Raw genomic sequence first — 24204 nt, forward strand, 5'->3', positions numbered from 1 at the left:
ACGTAAATCTTTTGCTGATGTGAAAAGGACGGCCTGTCCATCCTGGATGGAGCAACACAGCATCCTGCGTTGGGGCGGAGTCTCTCAGGAGTCCCTTTCTTTACATTTTTCATTGCATTTTGGATTTTCACTTCCTCATTTGATTTTTCTGCTTTTAGGCTGAGCTGAATGAAATGTGAAGCTTTGTGACTGAAGCACTGAGGTATTTTGAACGTTTACCATTTAACCTATAGACCAAAGCAAACCACTGGATCTTTCTGCAGCTCTGGTACAAAAAAAACTCCTTTCTGTGAATGAATGAATGAATGAATGAATGAATGAATGAATGAATGAATGAATGAATGAATGAATGAATGAATGAATGAATGAATGAATGAATGAATGAAGCTTCGGTTGTACGGCACAACAATTCCTTCATGGTACCAAATTGCTTTACTATAAGAGATACACAAAAGAAAACTAAAAATTAGGCAAATCAACAACAAAAGTAAAAAAAAAAAACAGCCTAAAATTATAAAACCTAATAAAAAACATAATAACTTGGCAGAGAGAAAACAAAAATGTTATTTTTCAAAAATGTGACAGTTATTATGCGATTTACCATTTATTTTTGTTAACCAACTTTATAGAAAGAAAAAAACATTTCTTGTTTGTTTTTTTCTGGATTTTCTAGAAGAACCCCATGCATTAAATTTTATCAGCACGGATTAATGATATCCAAAAAATTTCATTTGAATTTAGACTTTTTCGGATGATAGAAAATGACCAACTAGTTTCTGTCATGACCCGGGCACACGGAGGTCAGAACGGCTGTGGACAGTTCAAATGTCAGTTAACTGAACAGGAGCTTAAAGAGCTAAAGTTTAAACTGAAACCTGACATTAACAGGGAGCCGGTTAGGTGAACTGGAGTGATGTGAGCTCGTCTGGTCGAGCTGCTGCGTTCTGGACTATCTGGAGGCAGTTAAGTGATCGTTAGGTGACACTAAAGTACACTGAGTTGCAATAATCTATCCCAGAGGTGATCTGGACGTGGGTGGCTGTTTCAGGATCTCTGGGAAGGTTTAGCTTTAGCTAGAAACCCTCAAACAGAGCTCTGTTATGACTGACTCTGCTTCCTTTGTCATTTATGGAAAATCAAACTTTGAACCTGAGGTTTAAAGACAAATGGCTTTTTTAAAAGAGCAATTTCTCCCTTTTACAGCTCAGATACCTGCAGAGTGCCAGCTGTAAAAGTTCTGCTTCTGATAAGTTCATATCATTGTCTATGGAGGGTGTCTGTGATAAGATGTACAATCAAGTTTGATTCAAAGTCTTCTGTTGGTGAATAAACAGCTGCAGGTTGTGAAGAAAAACAAACAATTCTACATTTTTATTATATCTAACTTAATTTTTCTATAATAATTTTAAACTTTTGCATGTATTTTGACAAACACGAGCAGTAAATCCTGCAGTCGTCCCTCTAACTGAACCTCTGCCTCGCTGAGAGAGAAGAAGCTGAGCTTGCAGTTTTCACAAAGGAGAAGTGACTCGGTGCACGCTGGACTTTAAACTGAAGATAAGAGTCTGGATCCTCCTGTGAGGCTGCTGATCCTCTGCTCAGTCCTTCAGACACCTGAGCTGCTCAGGTTCAGGAAAGCTCGGCGTCTGTCCAAACATGAAGCAGTCCTTACTCCTCCTGAGCGGTGAGAGGCCGGCCACATCTCCTCTTCTTCTCATTGGTTTGCATCCGTTGCCGTTCTTACCCATAGTTGGGTGCAGCGGTTGATCAAACTCTCTGTGGCTGGGGCATCAATGAAGGTGTTCTGTTGCAGTGTGGCTGGCCTCTGCGTCCTCCTGCTCTAATGGGATGTTCAGCTGCGCGTCTGGAGAATGTCTTCCAGTTCAGCTCGCCTGTGATTTTCAGACGGACTGCCCCGACGTCTCTGATGAAGATCTTTGTGGTCAGAGTTCAGATTTTCTTGTCAGAAATGTTTCATCTTTAGCTTCTGGATTCAGTTCTTCAAAGTGACTTTAATAAAGAGAATCAATCCAGCTAAATGCGTATGCTTGCTATCTTTTCTGACACGTTCACGGTTTTGTTGTATTTGAAAACCTGGAAACTTCCTGGTTCTCCAGAATCCTTCCGTCTGGTTCGGCTGAGCGTGAAGGGATCTTTGCTTTTTCTCCTGGAGGAATAATCATTGGTTATAAAACAGCCTCTCACCTTTTCTCCTGCTCTTTTACTGTGAACCTCCGTGTTTTATTTTCCTTCATTTGTCTAATGAAAATGTAAAAAAATGATTGAAAACAATGAACCATCAGGGGGTGTTGGGGTTATCAGATAATGACAGTTTATGGTTTTACATAGTAAATTCCAGACTCAGAAAGTGGTCATGTGTTGGTGAACGCTGTCATTCAGGCTCCTGTGATTTCGAGGAAGACTCTTGTGGCTGGACAAATGGAAGCGACTCCACTTTTCACTGGAGGCGGCAGATGGCGAATATCACCACCACACCTGGTCAAGACCACACCACAGGAAGTCCATGGGGTAACCTTCTTGACTGACCAGATCGATGATTGTGGCCTTTTGAGGAGATGCCATGGTTGATTCCTGTCTGCTGGGCGCAGGGCGTGTCATGTACTTACCTGCTGTAGAGGGGAGTGGCTTCTTCCACAAGGCACATCTGGAGTTCTGGGTGGCCCATCCAGCTGGTCTGGGATGCCAGATGAGGTACAGAAACAGCAGCAGATGTTAAGATGTCCTCCTCACTGTCTCTGAACATGTTCTCTCCTTTTTTCAGCTTTTGGTTCTACATTTACGACAGCGAGTCATCACCGTTGTCCTCCACAGACCTCAGAGTACAGATAGTGAGGGATGCTGCAGAGACAGATTTACTGATCATTGACAAAAAATACACGAGCAGTTGGGAGAACGCCACCGCCTTCATTGGAAACCCGCCAGGAGGGTACAAGGTCAGAGAGAAAAGAGCTGAGACAGCTTTCTCCATCTGTTTCTGTGGCAAAGTTAGCCTTTACGTTTCCCAAATCTTTCCTTTCTGCTTCTGCTTCATCTCCATCTCTTTCCGTCTTTTGTTTCCTTTTTTTTCTCATTTGCTGCCTGTGTGTGACTGTTTCTGTATGATGTGAACACCTCACTTTAGGAGAGTGCGCCTGTTAGCATCTTAGATGTTCATTTGACTCCAGGAGTAGGGCAATAACGGCTGTACGGTGGTGTAGTGGTCAGCACTCTCACCCTGGGCCTGGTTCAAATCCTGGCCCAGGGTGAGGCCAGGCCTGGCCAAATCTGTGTGGAGTTTGCATGTTCTCCCCGTGCACGTGTGGGCTGTCTCCGGTTCCCTCCCACAGGCCATACAGATGTGCATGTGAATGTGTGTGTGGTCCTGCAAAAGACCAACGAGCTGCTCTGGGTCAACCCCGCCTTCGCCCAACAGATGATGGATGGATGCATGGATGGATGGACGGATGGAAATAACTTAATTCCCTCCAAACAGCAATAATAAATACCAAAGTAATGAATTATTATTGATAAATAGGATTTCATTACTAAATAAAAAACACTCGGTTTTGTGCCGGTATCTTTCCAACCGCCACAGTGGGCTGCCAGTTATCATGGCTCCATGTCAGTCTCATAGTTCTTCTCATAGTAACCTTTTTTTTGATGGTTGTGGACGTTTTTTCACCCATAGTGAGTGTGGCGTCGTGCCTGCTGGTCCTTTCAGGACTGATTTTCCCCTCGTCTACATCTGTAGCGGTCTCCAGATGCACTGTTTACACAATTGGCTGTTGTCACTCGGCAACAACAAGTTGCTGCAGGAGAAGCAACTAGAGATCACAGGAGAGGCTGAGGAGACTGGCATCCTTCCTTTTATGATGCTGTTGTTGAATCTGCCCTCTTCTATGGAGTGAGCTGCTGGGGGTGGGGGGGGGGGGGGGGCTGCACTCACAGGGTCAGGAAGAGGATCGAAACAATGGGTGAACTGAGGAGCTCCTTCAGTCGGTTGAGGCAGCGGGGCTGTGCAGTGAGTGGGGAGTGGGTAGCCAACAGTCTTTTGGGCATGATGTATGTAGCTCTAAGGTGTTTGTTGTGTTCTTCTTACAAATTTGATATGTAAAAAAGTCTTTCTGCAATTAATTTGTTGAGAATTGGTCATAATTGTCTGCAAATGTTTCCTCTTTCCACAGCTGCGGTTTTCATACAACCCATCATTCATGGATACCAAAGAGGTCATGCTGGATGACATCACGTTTGAGAACTGCGGACAGGAAGACATCCCCGGCGGGTCGGAGCGCCTGACCTGCGACTTTGAACAGGACACCTGCTCATGGTACCACGACTACTCATCCAGTCTGCTGTGGGACAGGAACAACGGCAGGTTTGAAGACGTGTCTGGAAATGGTAAAACCGTGCAGATGAACCTGGGCGTTTTGTGTTTATGGAATCAGTTCTGCAGCACTTACGTTTCTTTTTCTAAAGGCTACTTCATGTTAGTAAAGGCCAAATACAACACAGACCCGTCATCAGTGGCCAGACTCATGAGTTTCCCTCAACCTGGAGGTCAAACAATATGTGTGAGCTTCTTCTACCTCATCTTTGGAAACAGCATCGGTGAGTTCTGCTCTGTCATCCGCCGCCTGTCAGCCCAAAATCCAGTCCAGATCGTTTCTTCATTACAGCCATGTTTGGTTGATTCGTCCTTCATATCAGGTTCTCTGAAGTTTATCACGAAGCGCTCTGGTGAAGAAGAAACGGTTGTGTGGATGAGGAGCGGCACCCAAGGGAACAAATGGCGATTTGCAGACCTGACCTTCACCAGTGACAAACCAATACAGGTCTTCTGTTGTTATGGCTGTGTTTAAAGCCCCTTCAGGCCGTTTGTGGCTAATTCGCATCCATCAAATCCAGAACTCCACTTAATTTAGAATCGCCACGACTGGAAAAAACCTTGACGATCCATCTTTCCTCTTAACCCCCATCATTCCTTCCGGGATCACAAGGTTACCGGAGCCTTTCCCGGCTACTGTTGGGTAAAGGCGAGGTACAGATCGCCAGTCTGTCGCAGGAAACTGTAGTACTTTTTTTATATAATTGGAAGTAAAGTCTGGCATGACGGGGCTTTCATAAACATTCTGGATTGTACACATAGTTTATATTTTTGAGGTTTTGTTGCTGCTTAACATTTCGGATCTTTTCTCAGTTCGTCATTGAAGCTGTGGTGGGGGGAGAACAGGGGTACATCGCCATGGATGACATTGTGGTGTCCGGCAGCGTGGACAGTTCTTGTCCTCCAGAGAGAGAGTGCAGCTTCCATGGCTCCCTGTGTGGGCTGCTGCCCCAACCCTCTGCAGACTTCCACTGGAACCGGATCACCGGGGCTTCCCAACCGGGCAACTCCTCCGGCCCCACAGCAGATCATACACTTGGGACAGAACAAGGTTTGCTCCAAGACCAAAAGCCTTCAGCGGATTCAAACGTCCGTGCCTTCAGCCCACTGAGGCGCCCCGCCTTATCTGCAGGGTACTACCTGAGTGCTGAGCTGTGGAGGTACCCTGAGGGGTCCAGAGGTGCAATGATGACAGCGGTGATGGAGCCCACCCCCCCTGACGGGGAATGCCTGACGTTCTGGTATTACATGGAGGGGGCAGACGTGGGAGAACTCAGTGTTCTCCTTCAACCTGCAGACAGTCACGGAAACGGCAGCAGACTGTGGACCAAACGAGGAGATCAGGGGAGGCACTGGAGGCACGGGAGAGTGACGCTGCTCAGGCCTGACACTCAGTTCCAGGTAAACCGGGGGGGGGCAACTGTTTTCAAAGAGGAACTATTTTGTTTTGTGAATGCTTGTTTTTCAAGTCTTCACAAAGAACACAATCAAAATATGTTTTTACCAAAATTACTGTCCATTTATCACCAAATCATTTTTTCTCGGCAATCATTCCCAGTTGGCTTGTTGTAGTTAGCATGTCTGGTCTGGTGCTGCATAAAACATCCACCGTCTTTGGCAGACACTGTTGTTTCGCATAACACTAAAAGATTTGTTGATTTTCTTTTGTCCGGTTAGTGACGATGCTCGCTGTCAACTTTCAGCTGACCTTTAAGAAAGGTCACACAACAGTGTTGCCACAAGTTTACAATGAGTTTAAGATGTAATTTAGACAATCGCCATCAGGAAATCGCTCACAGTTCCTGAAAGTGCTGGGGGCTCTGTTTAATGGATTTTATGAAATGAGCCTGGGGGCCAGACTTTGGACATGCCTGAGATAAACACAAACCATTTTCTCCAAAAGTGTCGTCACACACTGTGACTTCTGTTCGACAGGTCATTTTTGAGGCGAAAGCAGGCGGTGGACCGAAAAGAGACGTCTCCATCGATGACCTCATCTTCGTGAACGGCGCCTGTCCTCCAGCTGGTAGGAGCCCACGCCAATGTCCGGCTTTAGGTTCAGCGCTTGTGCGCTCACTGTGCATCCGTGCTTCTCCTCCCAGGTTTCTGTGACTTTGAGATGGACTTCTGCGGGTGGGTTAACAATCCACCCCCAGAATCCGGAGAGGAGTGGGACTGGCTCTCAGGTGAGAGTGAAGGTCGCTTCGTTCCAGGACAAGACCACTCCACAGGCTCCTCTTTGGGTGAGACCAACCCGCCGCCAAACTGGAAGTTTTGCTCCTGTTCCACTTCATACTGTAGAATTGAATGGAACCATTTGCGGCATATTTTACCTCCACAGGTCACTTTGCAATATTCTCCAGTCAGGAATCTTCTCCTCATGGAAAAATAGCCCAGCTGGAGAGTGAATCGATGGACGCTGTAGAACGGGCCTGCCTGGAGATCTGGCATTTTGCTGAGGGTTTTGGAGCCTTGCATAGTGAGTGAAGTTTGTTTTAATCAAAGACGTGATTGAAATTATTCATTGTAACCCTTGTGCTATCCTAGGCACTTTACCATTGGGAGGTGGGTCATCTAGACCCACTAGACAGAGCTCTGAACCTTTTTTCTTCAATGATTTGTGATCTTCACTGGTGTCCATGGATTACATGAAATATTTCCACCTTTATCCACCTTTGTCATGGTAGGGAGAACACGTCAATGGAAGGGAGGGGGGGTCATCTAAGATAGCACAAGGGTTACATTTGTATTTTATGAATGTTGAACAGACAGAAACACAATGTTTTAGGTCTGAGTAACTAATATTTATCTGTCAGGATTGGTCAAACTAACAGTTGCATGGTGGTGTAATGGTTGGCGCTTTCACGTCACAGTGAGAAAGCCCCGGTTTGAATCCCGTCTGGATCTTACAATGTGGAGTTTGCATCTTCTCCTCATTCCTGTGTGGGTTTTTCCCGGTTTCCTCTCAAAGTCCAAAGACTTGCTTAATAGGTTCACTGGTGAGTGTAAACCGCTCCCAGGTGTACGTGTGATTGTGTGGCACTGTGACGGACTGGTGACCTGTTCACGGTGAACCCCGCCTTTGCCCAAAAGAAGCTGGGATAGGCTCCAGCAACCCTGTGACCCCAAAAAGGATGGAGGGTTAAACTAAATCCTCTGGGAAGAATAAATACTTTCTTTTTTAGTAATTGAGATGAACCTGAAATGTTCATTGTTTATTCATTGTCAAAGTTTATTGTTGGCCTTTTTGCCAACATGGACTTTTTGCTGACATTTGTTTTTTGGCGCGTTCAGAACCGTCGGACATCACGCTGACAGTCTTAATCAGTGACGGCGGCGAGCTGCGTCCGTTGTGGAAAACCAGCGGTTTCGGAAACAACTCCTGGATCCCAGACAGGGTGGACTACAGCGCGTCAGGCCCTCACCAGGCACAACATTTAAGATTTCTAACACGCTGTGACGCTTTTCCAGAACATGTTTCAACATGAAGCTGAGCGACGACTTTCTCCGCAGATCATTTTACGAGCCAACTGTCCGGCGAAAGAAGTTGGAGGTTTTGCCGTGGACGACGTCCACATCATCAGGGGCAGGTCCTGTGATGAAACCACCCCGACCACCACACTAACGCCCCCCACCACAACCACCGCAGCCCCCCCGTCTGACATGGACTGCAACTTTGAAAAAGGTTAACCTGAAATTTTAAAGTAGAATTCCCTCCAAAAACTTGATGAATTCCGAGTTTCTGTGTATCTTTCCATGTTGTCTGCGTTCCTCATCAGCGTTGATCTGCTGCAGGCTTGTGCAGGTGGATCCAGGAGGTCGGGGATGATGCAGACTGGACTCTTCATTCAGGGCTTCAGGTGGAGGATCCCTGGGATGGTCCTCATTATGATCACACACTTGGGAATAATCAAGGTATTGATCGCTTCCAGTCGTTTGAAACAAAACAAAAGGAAGCAGCTATTTCTGTTTCTCTATGGGACATTTATCTTTTTTAGATAACAATAAAAGGGGGGAGGGTCAAAAGGTCAAGAGAAAATGTTTATTAATGTTTATTGACTGAAAAGCAAATAACCTTTCTTTGAATTATTTATTCTTTTTTTTGCAATTTTAAGCTTAATTTAATTTCATATGTCCTCCATCATTCATTCATTTTTTTATGAATGAATGAATGAATGAATGAATGAATGAGTGAATGAATGAATGAATGAATGAATGAATGAATGAATGAATGAATGTCCTCCATCATGTAAAGAATACCACAAGAGATGGTTAAAAACCCTAAAACACCATATTACTTGGAGTGGGTCTTCAAGAAGAGCTAACTCAATCTATTTTTTTCAAAAATAACTTTTAGAGGTTTTAATTGACGATAGGAAACATTAGAATGGAGTGGTTGGTGATTGTTAGATTTCCACACAAAAAGCAGTTTAGCTGGAAGCTTTGGTTAGCAAGTCAGGTTTCAAGAAGTTATGCTTTTCTTTATATTTTTTTTAAAGAAAATCTCTGCTGTTGCAGATGAAAACAAAACAAAAAATCTGAGATTAATGTCTTTTTTTTCCTTTAATTTATTCTTTTAAAGTCCCAGTCCAGTGTTTTGGGTGTTTTCATCATGTTTTGTGTCGTTGTTCTGACGGAGGACAGAAAATCGAGAATAAAATTGCATCTCTGGGTATTTCTTGGTTCAAATTGTTGTTAATCAGGTGAAAAAGATCAGATTTGTGATGTAGTAAATACGCTGGGCGGGACCACAAGCTCCCTGCTCCGCCCCTTTCTGATCATCCAGCTGGAGACAAACAGATCCACAAACGTCTTTGTTTTCCTGGTCTGATCTGGACTCTGGATCAGAACTGGACGGATGGATAGATCTGATATTGCTGCCATTTTGGTTGCACCGCTAATGTTAAATTGGGGTTGTGAGGGGCTGTAAGCTAGCAGAAGAACATGTAAACAGAGAGCTCTCAGCAACAGGGACGGGAAGGGGGGCAAGGCAAGGCAAGGCAAGTTTATTTGTATAGCACAATTCGTACACAAAGTAATTCAAGGTGCTTCACAAAACAGAAAAATGCATTAAAATCACAATACATCATAGAAATAATCAACGTAAAATTTACTTTAAAAGAAAAGGAAGAAAAAAAAAAGATTTAAAAAGAAAGGAAGGAAAGAAAGGTGCAGATAGGACCTTTCAGTCATATACACGGCTAAACAGAAATGTTTTAAGTCTAGATTTGAACATGAACACAGAAGAGGCCTGTCTTACGACTTCAGGGAGGCTGTTCCAGATTTTAGCTGCAGAATATTGAAACGCTGATTCCCCTTGTTTAGTTCTGACTCTGGGAATCAACAGGAGGCCGGTCCCTGAGGTCCTCAGAGTACGAGATGGTTCATATGGCACTAACATGTCAGAGATGTACTTTGGTGCTCGGCCATGGAGAGACTTGTACACAAGCAGAGCTGCTTTGAAGTCTATTCTTTGAGGTACAGGGAGCCAGTGCAGAGACCTGAGCACAGGACTAATGTGATCATACTTCCTGGTTCTGGTCAGGACTCGAGCAGCAGCATTCTGGATGTACTGAAGCTGTTTTACAGCTGGTTTGGAGAGGCCGGTGAGCAGGCCGTTACAGTAGTCTAACCTACTGGAGACAAATGCATGGATAAGTATCTCCAGGTCTGGCTTTGACATTATGTTTTTGATTTTGGCAATGTTTTTCAGATGATAAAATGCTGCTGATGTTACTGACTTGATATGGCTGTTAAAGTTCAGGTCAGAGTCCATGATTACCCCTAGATTTCTGACTTGATTGCATTACCAGTCCCGTCCAAAGTTCAAAGGCGAACATCTAACTGCTGCCGCTCTGCAGAAATTATGTCCTAGAAAAGAAGGTTTTATGATTTTGGCGAAAATTACAATCATAACAAAAAAAATCCACAGGAACGCTTAGAAAACAGAAGATGTTCTGGTCTGTAACATTTTTTGTGGATGAATTTGATGTGGCTGACGAGCAAAATTAAGACTTAGAAATCACTTTGTTCCGGTTTTCTTGTTTTTTTTCCGTCATTCTGTGCACAGGTGTCTTCTTACTGCTGAACGGATCGGGTTTGAAGGACGCTGAGAGAGCCGCCGTCTCGGTCCCGGCCCTCACTCTGCAGTCCCAAACCTGTGTGGACTTCTGGTACTACATGCTCGGGCCTTCAGTATCCAGCCTGGATCTGCTACTTCAGACTGTCTGTATCATTTTAAAAAATATGATCTGTAAACCTTTTAATTCACCAAAAGAGTAAAAAAAAATGTTTTTTCTTGAAGAACTCCTCTGAGTTGTTGGTCTGGACTCGTCACGGAACCCAAAACCCAGAATGGACGAACGCAAGACTCACCATCGATATGAAGGACAGTTTTAAGGTCAACTTTAAACTGAATCTTCATCATTTCAGTAATGCAACTTTTTGATCACAAGATTAGGATTGGTTCAATAATCGATTGCTTATCTTGATCAACTACTCACGTTTTCAAGTAATGTTTACTGAGTTAAATGAGTCAATATTTGTTTATCCATCCTATAAACAAGAACTTCTTGTGTTGCATAAAAGCAGATATTGTCTAAAACACAGATAAAATGTATTTACCTCATTAAGTGAAGTATTTTACTGTTTTTCTTTAGCTTTAACTCAGCTTTTCTTGTGTGCAGATAACATTTACTGGTCACAGAAACACACTAAGCTGGGGCTTCATCGCTGTTGATGATGTCACAGTGAGAGGCGGAGCCTGCAGTAATCTGAGTATGTAAACACTAGTGTAAAATGAGGCTCAGGGATTTATTTATTTTTGTCTCACGTTCTTTTAAAACTACATTTCAGACGTGTGTGGGTTCGATTCCGACTGGTGTGGCTTTGAAAACAGTGTCAGTCAGCGGGGGCACTGGGGCCGCAGGAAGGGGGCCGAGCATCAAGTGGATCACACCTATGGAACAGAACAGGGTGAGCAAAGACTCATACAAAAACATAAATACAATCCAACACTGATCTGCAAAAACATCACGTCTGTGTTTGGTTTGACTACAAATTTGAAGGTTTTGGTGAGCTTCAGCTCAGACGCCAATCAAAGCAACGGTTGTCACTGACAACAGAAGTGGAAACATTTGAAATCTCTAAATATTTGAAAGTTTTTGAAACGACTCTTGTCTTCGATGAGTAAAGCTCCGAGCAGACACATCCATGTCATTTCGGCCTGTTGTAACTCCATCTGAGAACTACATTCTAGTTTTGGTCCTTCATTAATCATCCTACTGAATCATTTATAAATGTAATAATTCCCCTGTTAGGTTTCTACATGACCATTTTAAGCGCAAACACCACTCAGCCTGAAGTAGCAGATCTGCTTTCTCCAATCTTCTCCTCTTCTGCAGAGATGTGTGTGCGGTTCTGGTGAGTTCGGTTCTACAACGGCATTGACGCGTTAACCCCCTTGGAGCGGTTCTTCAATGCTGCTGTATTGCTTTACAGGTACTGGTTACCTGCAGATCCTTCGAACAGCCTCACGGTTCATGTGCAGCGAGGCGGTGAGTCGGGCGACGCCCTTTGGCAGCGGCCGGGGTCGCCCTCTACAGGCTGGGAGGTGGCAGAGGTCACCGTGTCTTCTCCTGCAACATTTTATGTAATATTTTTGTTGATTAATTCTCATTTTCTTCTGATTTTTTTCATTCAAACATCCATCGCATACTTTTTATGTACTGTAAAACAGAAACGTTAAACTTCCTGTACAGGTGGCGTTTAGAGCCTATCATGTTCCTGACACCAGTGACTCCGTGAAAATAGATGACGTCTCGTTTAAAAACGGAGCCTGTAGTCCTGCAGGCAGCTGTGACTTCGAGTCTGGACAGTGTACTTGGGTCAACATCCACAAAGACGCTGGACATCAGTGGGTCTTGGCAAGTGGAGGATCACACGGTCCACCTACGGATCATACCACTCATACCCCAGAGGGTACGAAGGCTCTGCTAAGATCTGTAAACTGATTTGATGGTGTCATTCATAATGTCCTCTTTGGACGGGTCAAAACCAGCAGCAAGCTAACCTTTAAGCTAAATCTTTTATCTTGATCCCATTCCCAACAACATCCATTTATCCAACTATAATTTTTCCCAAAAAAGGGTTCAGGTGTCAGCAGAGATTCTTGTATCTACTCTCTCCATTTCTTCCTTAGGGAGACTAAGTCTTTGTATGAAAATATCTGCCTCCTCCTGCTATTTATTTCACTTTGTCTTGAAAAGGTCCAGTTTTTCCAGGGTACAGTTGGTGTTAAAGAGCATTTTTGTGCTGTGGGTCCTCTTGAATGCTTAATGCTTGGTCTTCTGGGTTTGTGAAGTTGTTCCAGGTTTAAATTCAGAGCTCATGAACACATGAAAAAGATTCTGTGAAAGTTACACTCCCAACTTCTATTTCCAGACTCGAGGTCAGCCTGCTGTTTATCCCTGACCCCCCTCCCTCCAAAGAAATGACCTCCAACCCATCAGCAACTATTTGTGTCCATGTGAGACACAAGAGGTTCTTGTTAACTTTGTCCCATTCTTGGTTGAACAGAGTCTGTCTCAAAACAAAAGAAGCCACAAACTGGAAGTCATTCTAACGCCAGGAGGTCATCTGCAAAAAAATGAACATTTGTTTCTCATTCTTTGCTTTTACTGTTTCTGGAAGGTTAGCTCCCTACCCCACCCACCCCTGGAAGGTTGTGTAAAACTTCTGTGATTTATTTACAGTTAACTTTAGATCGGCCCTTAAACAACAAAAACTGAAAAAATTGTTTTGTAGTGTTTTTGTGTCGTTTTTCTGATGATGGAGGACATATATTAAGAAATTAAGCTTAAAACTGCATTTCTGAGTATTTCTTTATTTAAATTGTTGTGAATCAGGAGCAGACGAAAAAAACCTCTACATCTGACTTAGAAAATACGCTGAACGGGCCACCGCTCCGAGTTCTCAGTAACAGGGAGGGGAAGGGGGGGTGGGGTTGCTCTGCACCAGTAGTAGCGGCCGAACCTCAGAGGTGAATTTCTGATGAACTCCTGCCGCTCTGCAGAAACTATGTCCCAAAAAAACGACACAGGTTTTTTTAATTTGGTCTAAAAACTGCATCATCATCGAAAGAACTCCACTTTGAAAATAGATCAGAAGATGACCAGAGAGAGACTTTAGAGGACACCTTTATCTATGAAAAAAGTTTAAGATGATCTAAAATCTAAGATTTACATGTTTTGAATTGTTAATTTTGTTTTTTCCTTTTGTATGCAGGTCAGTTTTTATTGAGTTTATCACAGCAGCACGGCTCTGTGGCTCAAGTCGTTTCTGAATGGATTGGAGAAAAAACAGCTTCCTGTTTCACCTTGTGGTACCACATGGAAAACAGGTCAGCACAAAAAAACTGCAGAGTCATGGCTTTTTTGCACCGGCTTACATGATGCCACAATTCAGAAGAAGGATGCACTTCATCCTGTTGTTCAGTTTCCTCACGGACTTCCTCAAGAAGTGTGAACAAATGTCAATCTGTCATGAATCACCTGCTTCACTTTGTGCAAGACTGAGAAAAGCTCTGAAACAGACACTACTGCTGCTTATTGCTAACATTGACCCACATTCAACCTTTCACAACAGACCAAAATTCAGGAAATATTAAGGAAATCAAGCCACATTGACTTAATTTGGGTTCAAATTTAGGAAAGTGAAAGGATAAATTCCTGTTTTTAGGGTTAAAAATGTCGGACTTCCTTGTTGGGATCAATCGCCATCATCACCTTTATTTATAGAAGCACTTTAACACAATTACAAGTTAAAGGTTAAATACAATAAAACGAATAATTAACGAAAGCTTGAAGATAAAAACACAAGAAAAGGTTGAGGGTGAAATAATAACAAAGCCAAATCTCACAAACGTCTTGGCGATATATCTGAGAATTGATGTAGTTCTTGGAGTTTGTTTCTGATCATTTTCCTGTCGTCTGTCAGCGCCTCGGGGTCCCTGCGGGTCTTCATACGTTCAGGTCCGTCGGATCAGACTCTGGTCTTCCACAGCAACAGCAGTGGGAGTCGCTGGAGCAGATTCTCTCAGACTCTGAACACGTCCAGCCTGTTCCAGGTACAAAGACTTCATCCAGAGACAAATAATAAGATGAAAGTGGAGCCAAAGGGTCAGTAATTACACTTGATGTTACAGTTTCTGATCGAGGCAGAGTCAAACGGCGGCGGCTTTGTTGCAGTCGATGACATCAGTCTCACACCGGGCATCTGCAAACGTACTGCAGCCTCTCTTCAACCGTTCCAGAATCAGGTTTCCTGAAATAACAGAAATGTTCTCTGTTCCATCCAGACAATGAAACCACCTCAGGGTTCGAGGGCTGCTCATTTGAAAACGGGACGTGTGGATGGGAGGACGTCAGCAGCGGCCAGTACAAGTGGGCGAGAGGCAGAAATGCTACTGGGAGCGCTGGGCCCCCTGTGGACAACACGCTGGGCACCAAGGAGGGTGAGACGCTGATCCAGATGGATGTTTAGCATCATGAAGATTACGCCACTGTTAGAGACAGAAATCTGTACGTTTTCTGGGGTGCAGACCTGGACCTCTGAGGTTCAGAGGCACCTTTGAGGTGGATCTTTGTCCTCATCTGTCCTGCAGCTTTGCTGTTGCAGTTCATCAGTGAATGAAGTGAATTTCAGCAGCATTCACAAATGCATTCAGACCTTCAAACCATTGACTGTAAATGAGAACTGGACTGAGTGACCCCGCCGCCTTGGCGTTCCAAACAGGAAGTGGCTCCAAGAAACCTAAATCCCACAGACTTCTCTCTCTGTTACTCAGTCGTTCTATTGGTCAGGAGAACCGTTCTGGATCTGATATCTTTTTTTTCAACAGCTTCTTGATTATCCACATTTTTTTAATTGTTTTTTTTTTAGCAGTAAAAGTAGTAAAAATAAAAGTAGATGGTCTCATATCGAACGTTTAAAACGTTTGATTGACAGATTCTCTTGGTGCGGGTTTCAAGTGATGGGGGTGTGGTCTGCCAACAAGCTCACTCCTCATTGGGAAGAGTGGTTACCATAGAAATGACTCGGACCAATCACTGCTTACTGACGACGTCTGGCTCCAACATGGCGGCGTCCGTATTGTTCAAAAATGGCGACTGAATGAACTTCCTTTCGTTGGAGCTGGAAGTAAACCATTTTCTTTGGATGAGGTCAGTCCAGTTCTCGTGGACAGTCTCGTCTGCCCGTGTCAGAGTAACGGATGTGCAGTCCTGTGCAGTCCTGTGCACCAGCGACGCCGGTTCTGGGTGTGCAGATCCGCTGGCTGCGTCTAAGCGAGCTCTGAAATGATTCCTGCAGGATGGTACATGGCTGTGGAGCCTCATCGTGGAGAACATGTGAGCGCCGCCTCATTGCAGAGTCCCGTCAGCCGACAGGCCAGCTCCACCTGCACGCTGCATTTCTATCAAAACACGTATGGAGAGGGTACGTGAGCTGGAGCAACCATCCCAGCTGCTGCTCTCTTTGATTCCTGACTGCATGTTTATCACTTTAAAGACGCAGAGCTCAGGGTTCTGCTGAAGGACGCCTCCCACACCACCACGCTCTGGTGGCTGTCTGGTAACCATGGAGACGTATGGCAGCACGAAGAGGTCCTGGTGGGCCGCGTCCCCACGGACTTCACCCTTCTGTTTGAAGCTTCCAGAGACTTCAACCAACTGGGCCACGTTTCCATCGATGACGTCTCCTTCTCCAGCTGCGCCCTGCCTGGTACGCCCGCTGACCTCCTTGACCTTTGTGAAGGTGGCGTTCATTAACCCAGCAGCTTTTGGGTTCTCCCACAGAGGCCCAACCTCAGTGTCCGGACGGCGTGTTCACCTGCAGCAACAGCGTCTGCGTGGACCCCCAGCAGGTCTGCGACTTCAGCGACGACTGCGGGGACAGGTCGGATGAGAACCTCTGCGGTGAGCCATCACGGCTGCTGAGCGGCAGATAAAGCCACGGGCGACCTTCGGGTTTGGCTCCTCCCTTTGGGCCGTCACGTCTACCTGCTGTTCTGTTGTGTTTTTACACTTTAACAAGAACCGGCCTTCTTTTTCACTGTCTCTGCTGGTCGTGTAGACAACCTTGAGCGCTGCGACTTTGAAGAAGGTTTATGTTTCTGGGAGAGGAGTGAAGTGGACACCCCTGCAGCTGACTGGACACATCATAGCGGCGAGGAAGCGTGGCCCGACCGCGGACCCCCCCGGGACCACACCCGAAACTCCGCTGCAGGTCTGAAGCCCTTTCAGCTGCTCGGCCGTGTTTGTGGTGATTCCCTTTCGTCTGAGAGGCTCTGATGCTTCCCTCAGGTCACTACGTCGCCCCTCCCACCCACCTGACCCTGAAGGGCCAGGCCGCTGAGATCCTCTCCAGGACGTTGCTGCCCAGCTTCAACTGCACTGTGAGTCTGGGAGCGCTGGCGATCTGAAGAAGACGGCGGTTTCCACCAACTGTTCACGGCTTTTTTCCAAAATGGGGAAGAGAGGCCAAGCAAAGCAAACCACAACACGAAAAAAAGAGAAGTGATGTTACGAAATTTTGAACAAATACTTTCAGTGATCTGATATTTCCAACATGTTAAGGCTTTTCTTGGCTTACTTGGTCTGTATTTTACATCATTGTTAGTTTTCTTTGTTTAGATGCAGATTAGCTGCGATGTCGTTTAGATGATTTGAAGACAAACCCACAGAAAGGAATTCCCTTCGTGTTCTTTTTTATCTGACGATGATTTGTTTTAGACATAAAGTTTTAACGTGGTTTTAGTGACCGTTTTACCAAAACAAAAAAAAGATCAAACCCCTCTGTGTGGGAGAAACCTGGCTGTTATCTAAGACCCTGAGATGAACTTTATTCCACAAATTAGGAAACAGGATTTTGTCTCCCTAAAAGCATTGCAGGACTCCGCCCGTTCCTCTCTCTGGCCAGCGCAGAGGTGCTGATGCGTGCTTTTATTTCTAGCAGATTAGATTATTATGATGGCCTTCAACTGCTGCAGAATTCAGCGGCACGCGTGCTGACGGGGGGGGCGGGAACCCATTGCACCCGTTTTAAAAACGCTGCATTGGCTCCGTGTGATTCGCCATTTTTATTGGTCAATAAATGTTTTTATGGTCTGTAGTATCATATCTATCTGATATAATTTTACAGTGTGAGCCCTCGTTGACCTTAAGGTCATCTGGTACAGGCCTCGTAATGATTCCTGAGCTAAAGCCTTAGTCACATGCATCCTTGTGGGGGGGTTGACCCGTGATTGTCTGCAGGTTTTTGGGTGGTCCGGGTCCGTGGAGGGTGATAGAGAGGAGGAGCTGCATCTTAGGGGGGAGTGCAGGTGTGTCTTTCATACAACCACCTCAAGGGACGTCATGAAAATGGAATGTACCATTGTTGTGCACGTGAGTGCACGGTGTGTTCCTGTCCCCTGCTCGTATAGAAAAATGTGCATGACCCTTTTCTCTCTATGGGTTCACTGTGGGGTCTACCACCTTGATATTTTGTGTAGACCACCTGCGGGGCACCTGTACAGGTTTGACTATATGACGCCTGTATCCACCCCGTATTCACCCCGTAAGGACAGATGGAACTAAGACTGTGGTAGTGCCCTCTGTAAATATGAGTGGGGGGGGGTTACTGGTGTTGACATGTCACCAAAATATCATTTCCCCACTTCAGTATCAAGCTAGATTTCTATTACGTTTCTATTATATTTATTGATGATTCGAAGCTTTGTCAGATAGAATGAGGGGGGGGCATTGTGTGTAAAGTTGTTGGGCTGAATCCGAATTCTTGCCCAACCCCTCCAGTTGTAGGGGCATTTGGAGCCGTAGTGGTGTCCGAACTTGTTTTTTTTAAGGGGAAGGGACTTGACGCCGCTCTTCAGCGTGGTGGAGAAATCCATTTCTTTATGTGGGGGTGCTCCGAAGCACAGAGGTTTACATGTACATGTAAGTAAAGACTTTTTATTTTAGCGTGACTTTTATTGTTATCAAACCCACATTTTTCTGTATTTTCTGAGCACTGGCAGCTACACGCTAAGGTAGCTTACCGGCGACTATTGATGATGTCATCGAGGCGTCAGCAATGTCCGAATTTGAAGACACAATAATTTCCCTATTTATAGGGCTAAATGTGGGGAGAAGCCGTGGTGGAAGAATTGGGATTCATTCTTAGTTTTTAGTTCCAGTTTTTGAGTTGAGAAATGTTTTTACCAAAGCACTTTAGTTGTGTCCAAATTGGAGGGCGGCTTTCTTCCGGGGTTGCATTTGAAGGCGGCTTTTTACGGCGCCGTGACAAGTGCGGTCCAAATTCGTGCTTGTGTCCAAATTCCTTCCCTACTAACTATATAGTGAGTTCACCATTTTGTAGTGCTGTCTGAAATTACAATTCCCAAATCCAGCGCCCTAGAAATATACCAGTCTTGATGCTCACTATATGGAATATAGACCACAATGCATTGCTTCAGAAAATTATTTGTCAAAAAAATGTATTTAAATGTATTTTTTTGATAAACCATCAAGATTTTTATCTTCAGAAGACAGTGGACTCATAAATTTACATCTCAAACGCTCATATTAATTAGATTTTAACTTTGTGAAATAGATAACGTCATATCCGCCGTTTAACCCTTGTGCTATCCTAGGCACTTTACCATTGGGAGTGGGGTCATCTAGACCCACTAGACAGTGCTCTGAACCTTTTTTCTTCAATGATTTGTGATCTTCACTGGTGTCCATGGATTACATGAAATCTTTCCACCTTTGTCCACCTTTGTCATGGTAGGGAGAACACGTCAATGGAAGGGGGGGGGGGTCATCTAAGATAGCACAAGGGTTAAAAAAAAAAAGGAGTGAGCGTGGTGTCCAAATTGCTACCTAGTGCCGCACTACATTGTTTTTTTAGTAGTTAGAGTTAGGGGGGGAATTCGGACAGAGCCACCCACTCCTTCAAATGTGGCTGACGAATATGGCCTTTGTTCCCGATTTTTAGGATGTGTCTGGTGTTTTTTCTATGCTGTCCATATCCCATGATGCAATGCGGCCAAACCCTGAGATTTTCTGACAACAATGGCGGACTGTGAAGCGGAGTAAAAAGATTAAAAGATTAAAAGTTGGATAGAAACAAGCCAGGAAAATTTTGAGCTCCATGCCCTGTTCACTACTCCTCTCTGTTCGGGACTCACGGTTGCTAGGCGACAGGACATTCGCCGATGTAACGGCTGGATCTAAAGACCTGACTCGTCCGAATTTATAGCCGTTAACATCTGGCCATTGGAGGATGCGCCCTTGAATGTGGACACACCCGTTGTGTTACGTTTGTATGTAAAGTGCTTTATAAATAAAGTTTATTTGATTTTCCATCAGTGGATGGAATTTGCTGTATAATCACCCATATTCTGCTGTGTGTGACCTTCGCTGGGTTGACCTTTGCCCTGGAGACAGGTTTGGCTTTAAACACACGTCCATCTTGTCTCCTAACAGCTGAGGTTCTTCTTCTTCTGCATGGACGCCGCCGCCGGCAGGCTGACGGTGCAGTCCAGGACTCACGGATCCGGCAGCGGCGACGGCGAGCTGTGGCTCATGGAAACCTCCCCCAGCTTCGGCTGGCAGAGGGTGCAGCTCACGTTCTCCTCTGCAGCCAGCAGCAAGGTCTGACTCTTGGATATAACAACCTCCTGCATGAGCGTGCAGAGAGAACCTCAGACGAGCATTTCAGGATGGTTTCCTCCTCAGATTGTCTTCAGGTATGAATTCAGGGAGGAGTCCAGAGGTCTGGTTGCTCTCGATGACGTCTCCTTCTCTAAAGAATGCACATTTGATCCCGACAACAACCATCTACCTGATGCTTCGTCCACACCTCCACCATCTGACACGCCCACCCCTTCAACTTCCCCCGTGGATCCCTGTCAGGTAAACGTCAGTAGGAGAGCAGACTCGGCTGTCGGGGAGAGTCTGAGGAGCTCCTCTGCTGTTTCAGGACGGGGAATTCTTCTGCCACCTGTCAGACGGGAACGTCTGCATCTCTGCCGCTTTGAAATGCGATTATCAGCCGGACTGCCCCCAAGGAGAAGACGAGGCCGTCTGCGGTGAGAGAAGCTGATTGAACTCCGCTCTGCACCTTCAGCAGATGCAGAAACATTTCTCATGTCTGTGCATGAATTTGGGCTGCATGAGTTTTCAGGAGGCGGCTTCACTTCTCTCTGCTGAAACTGCAGACACTTCCTGAAGAAGCTCGAGGAGCAGATGCTCTTTCACCCACCCACCCACCCCGGTTCGCGCTGCAGCCCCGATTCCCCCAAATGAGAGGATTTCTCCACCAGCTTTTCCCTTTGATTTGCACCCTTATTCCATACATACTTTTATTTTAGGTCCGTGCACGTTTGAAAGGGATCAGTGCCAGTGGACCGACAGCAGCGAGGGCCCGGGCGCGTGGCGGCGGCTGAAGGCCAGCAACAGCACTGCGCCTCCAGCAGATCACACCACAGACTATGGTGACCACTTTAAAGCCTCTGACCGTGGTGCACGTGAACTCGTGAAGGCCAAACGGCTGTTCCTCGTTCTCAGGCTACTTCATGACGGCAGATGTCAGTCAGGGATCCAACGTGAGCGAAGCCCGACTCCAGAGTCCTCTGCTCCCCCCATCATCCCCCTTCTGCCTGATTCAGTGAGTTCTCACCGCTGCTGGGGTTCATAAAAATCTGCAGAGTCGTGGTTCGGAACAAAGCAGTGGATGAATTGCTTAACACTGCTGTTGTCCGCCTGTCTTACTGCCACGCAACTTTCTTCCTAATCTGGCGTTCTCTTCTCCTTCCTTGTTTCCTGGACGCAGGTTTCACTTCCACATCAGCGCAGAGAGCGCTGGGTCACTCAGAGTGCTTATGCAGCAAGCTGGGGGCGGTGAAGCAATCCTGTGGTCACGCAGTCACAACACCGTCTCCCACTGGACCCCGGAGCATCTGCCCGTAGGCCTGCATGAGCAGCCGTACAAGGTCAGCTGCTAGGGATGGCGTTGAACGGTCGTCTGCTTCCAGTTTGCTGCACTGAAACTCCGTCAAAGGACGTTTTACGGCTAAGCTAACATGTGCCGCAGATTTCTCACAGTTATCTTCTGTCTAAAGCCAAACATGAAAAGCAGTTTTTGTTACATAATGACTCTGAAACTGACCTCAGAGACATAAAACACTCTCCTGAATTACAAACTATGTGTTACAGTCCCGCTCATCATCATCATCCATCCATCATCCATCTGTTTACACTCTCTCCAGCTAACTCACAGCCCCATCCTAACATTAGCCATGCAACCAAAACGGCGAGCAATATCAGATCTATCCACCTGAACAGTTTAGATCCAGATTCCAGCACAGACGAGGTAAACAAAGACGTTCATGGATCTATTCGTCTGCAGGTGGATGGATCAGAACGGGAGTGGAGCAGGGAGCCTGTGGCCCCGCCCAGCGTATTTTCTACGTCACAAATGTGATCTTTTTCAAGCAACTTTTTTATTCATTCGCTCCTGATTCAAAGTGATTTGAATAAAAAATTCTCAGAAATTCCTTTCTATATGTCCTCCATCATTGGAAAAATGCCACAAGAACGTGAAAAACGCCATTTTCATCGGTGTGGGTCTTTATTGCATTTATAAAAGAATCAGTTATGCTTTAATATTTAAAACATTCAGTTCATTTTGGCTTTGAATGGTGACAGAAAATGTGTTAGTCTATCAAAAGTTGTACCTGTGTCTGTGTTTTTGTGTTGGGGGGGGGGGGGGTGAAGAGATGACAATAAATTTACTGTGGAATTCTCCAGAGTTGCATTAACATATGTGATCATATATGCATCTTCTTACAACTTCTGTCTTCTCAGGTTTGGTTTAGCAGCACAAATAAAGAAACAACGGAGCTCCACGCCGCTGGGGGGGCTGTTGTTGCCGTGGACGACATCTCCTTCCTTAACTGTGAAAAAACATACCAGTCACCAGGTAAACGAGAAGGTGTTTCTACCCGAATGGGCTGATGGAGCATGAGCCTCTGGGTCGATGTGAGGATGTTTCATTCAGTTCTTGCAGCTTCAGTCAAGGTCACATTTTACACTTCCTCCCTTCAGCTCTGTCTTCCTTCAGCTGTACTTTTGATGATGGGATGTGCGGCTGGATGCAGGGAGCCGAGGATGAGCTGGACTGGCTGAGCAGGTCCGGCCCCACAGAGACCCCCAACACCGGGCCCGCGGGGGACCACACCACCGGCAAAGGTCAGCCCTCTCTGTGCTGCTACTTCCTTCATGTCTGGCTGTATTGACCGTCATTACTATTCCTGAGCATCATCATCATCTATAACCAGAAGTGACCATCGTTGGGAAATGATCGCCGCAAACCGTTCCAGTAAAAATACAGTCATAGTCAGTCATAGAAGTCAGAGTGAAATAAAGCTGTCTTTATCTTTATCTATCTTATCTTTAACCACTCATCATGCAGCTGTGAGCTCAGATGAAGTTAGAAGCTTTAAGCCTTTCCAAAGAAAACGTTTCTTAAACTCTAATGTCTGAAAACAGGACAGAAGTTTGGCTTGATGGTCAGAGCTCTTCTTTTCTTTCCCAGGGAAATACCTTCACATCAAAAGCTCGCATCCTAGTTTGAAGGGAAGCAGAGCTCAGTTAAAGTCTGCAGTGCTGCCACCTGCTGGTAAAGATGGGTACTGCTTCACTCTGTGGTACCACATGTTTGGAGCGACTGTGGGAGACTTGAAGATCTTTCTGCGAACAGTCGACACTCTGGAGGAAGAACTGGTACCCTTTTTTTTTATTTATTAAAAACACAATAAAGCAAGAAAAACAACTTTCATTCATATTTAAACCTGGATGCCTGACTTCCCCTTCCTGCACTGTTGGAACTGACTGAGCAATTTTGTGGCTGTTTCCTCTTGATTTTCTCCTTGTTGTACTTTTTTTTAAAGTTGTGAAATCGTGATTGCAAAATTACATTAATGTGCGGCTGAAAGATGCGCGGCAGAGGAATATCAGTGTGTTGCAAAAACATCCTCACATCCTCATTATGAATTTCTGTCTTTCCTGTAGATTTGGCAAAAGTCAGGAAGCCAAGAGGACGAGTGGCTTCTGTCTCAGACTCACGTGACCCTACAGAGAGCCCACCAGGTGATTCTGGAGGCCACGGTGGGGGGGCAGGCTGGAGACATAGCAATGGACGACATCGCTTTCGTGGAGGGGCTGTGTCCTGCTTCTGGTAACCCATGGTCCATAACTCAGCTCAAGAACTTCACATGCTCTTACTTTCTTATCTATTTTCATTTATCTTGGGCACTGAACAATGTTTTATCAGATTTCCACAGTTGGTTTTCAACAGTAGAAGCTTCTGCCCTTTCAGGTGCCCCCCCCCCCCCCCCCCCCCCCACCCCCAGCCCTTAAAGCAGGTTTTCAGTGACTGGGGGTCCATGTGAAGTGGAAAAAAAGCTTCAACTGCTTGATTTCACCCTGCAGATTTGTGTGACTTTGAAGATGGGAGCTGCAACTGGCAACAAGACATAACCGATGACTTTGACTGGGTCAGGCAGTCAGGCCACACCCCCAACCCCAACACAGGACCAGAGAGCGACCACACCACCAACACGGCGGCGGGACATTACTTCTACCTGCCCTCCTCTGCTGGCGACCAAGCGGGACAGAAAGCGTTGATGTTCTCCCCCCTTTACCCAGCAGGTGGCAGAGTTTGACCTACAGGGAGGCTTACCTTTTGGGTTTAATATGCAAATCAAAGTCATTCAA

The 24204-nt window shown here is 45.6% G+C and overlaps 1 protein-coding gene across 1 annotated transcript in view; it reads left to right on the forward strand.

Moving 5' to 3' along the window:
• Positions 1–1504: 1504 nt before the first annotated feature.
• Positions 1505–24204, forward strand: part of LOC105358331 (MAM and LDL-receptor class A domain-containing protein 2) — a 29147-nt gene continuing 6447 nt past the window's right edge. The window contains exons 1-43 of the mRNA XM_023965415.1: positions 1505–1684; positions 1814–1942; positions 2401–2529; positions 2610–2712; positions 2783–2954; positions 4185–4398; positions 4477–4608; positions 4708–4832; positions 5198–5435; positions 5517–5785; positions 6320–6410; positions 6487–6627; positions 6726–6863; positions 7679–7812; positions 7898–8069; positions 8180–8299; positions 10455–10609; positions 10689–10784; positions 11071–11161; positions 11240–11359; positions 11704–11806; positions 11885–12035; positions 12145–12364; positions 13670–13784; positions 14381–14510; positions 14589–14667; positions 14742–14897; positions 15755–15880; positions 15953–16165; positions 16240–16359; positions 16517–16669; positions 16747–16838; positions 19912–20079; positions 20164–20340; positions 20408–20516; positions 20799–20921; positions 20995–21094; positions 21260–21419; positions 22294–22408; positions 22534–22677; positions 23024–23211; positions 23500–23665; positions 23920–24138. Of these exons, the coding sequence (XP_023821183.1) occupies positions 1657–1684; positions 1814–1942; positions 2401–2529; positions 2610–2712; positions 2783–2954; positions 4185–4398; positions 4477–4608; positions 4708–4832; positions 5198–5435; positions 5517–5785; positions 6320–6410; positions 6487–6627; positions 6726–6863; positions 7679–7812; positions 7898–8069; positions 8180–8299; positions 10455–10609; positions 10689–10784; positions 11071–11161; positions 11240–11359; positions 11704–11806; positions 11885–12035; positions 12145–12364; positions 13670–13784; positions 14381–14510; positions 14589–14667; positions 14742–14897; positions 15755–15880; positions 15953–16165; positions 16240–16359; positions 16517–16669; positions 16747–16838; positions 19912–20079; positions 20164–20340; positions 20408–20516; positions 20799–20921; positions 20995–21094; positions 21260–21419; positions 22294–22408; positions 22534–22677; positions 23024–23211; positions 23500–23665; positions 23920–24138 (6124 nt within the window). The 5' untranslated portion in view covers positions 1505–1656. The remainder of the gene's footprint in view (positions 1685–1813; positions 1943–2400; positions 2530–2609; positions 2713–2782; positions 2955–4184; positions 4399–4476; positions 4609–4707; positions 4833–5197; positions 5436–5516; positions 5786–6319; positions 6411–6486; positions 6628–6725; positions 6864–7678; positions 7813–7897; positions 8070–8179; positions 8300–10454; positions 10610–10688; positions 10785–11070; positions 11162–11239; positions 11360–11703; positions 11807–11884; positions 12036–12144; positions 12365–13669; positions 13785–14380; positions 14511–14588; positions 14668–14741; positions 14898–15754; positions 15881–15952; positions 16166–16239; positions 16360–16516; positions 16670–16746; positions 16839–19911; positions 20080–20163; positions 20341–20407; positions 20517–20798; positions 20922–20994; positions 21095–21259; positions 21420–22293; positions 22409–22533; positions 22678–23023; positions 23212–23499; positions 23666–23919; positions 24139–24204) is intronic.

This window comes from Oryzias latipes, chromosome 17, assembly GCF_002234675.1.
Source record: "Oryzias latipes chromosome 17, ASM223467v1".
In the NCBI taxonomy this organism is placed as follows: domain Eukaryota; kingdom Metazoa; phylum Chordata; class Actinopteri; order Beloniformes; family Adrianichthyidae; genus Oryzias; species Oryzias latipes.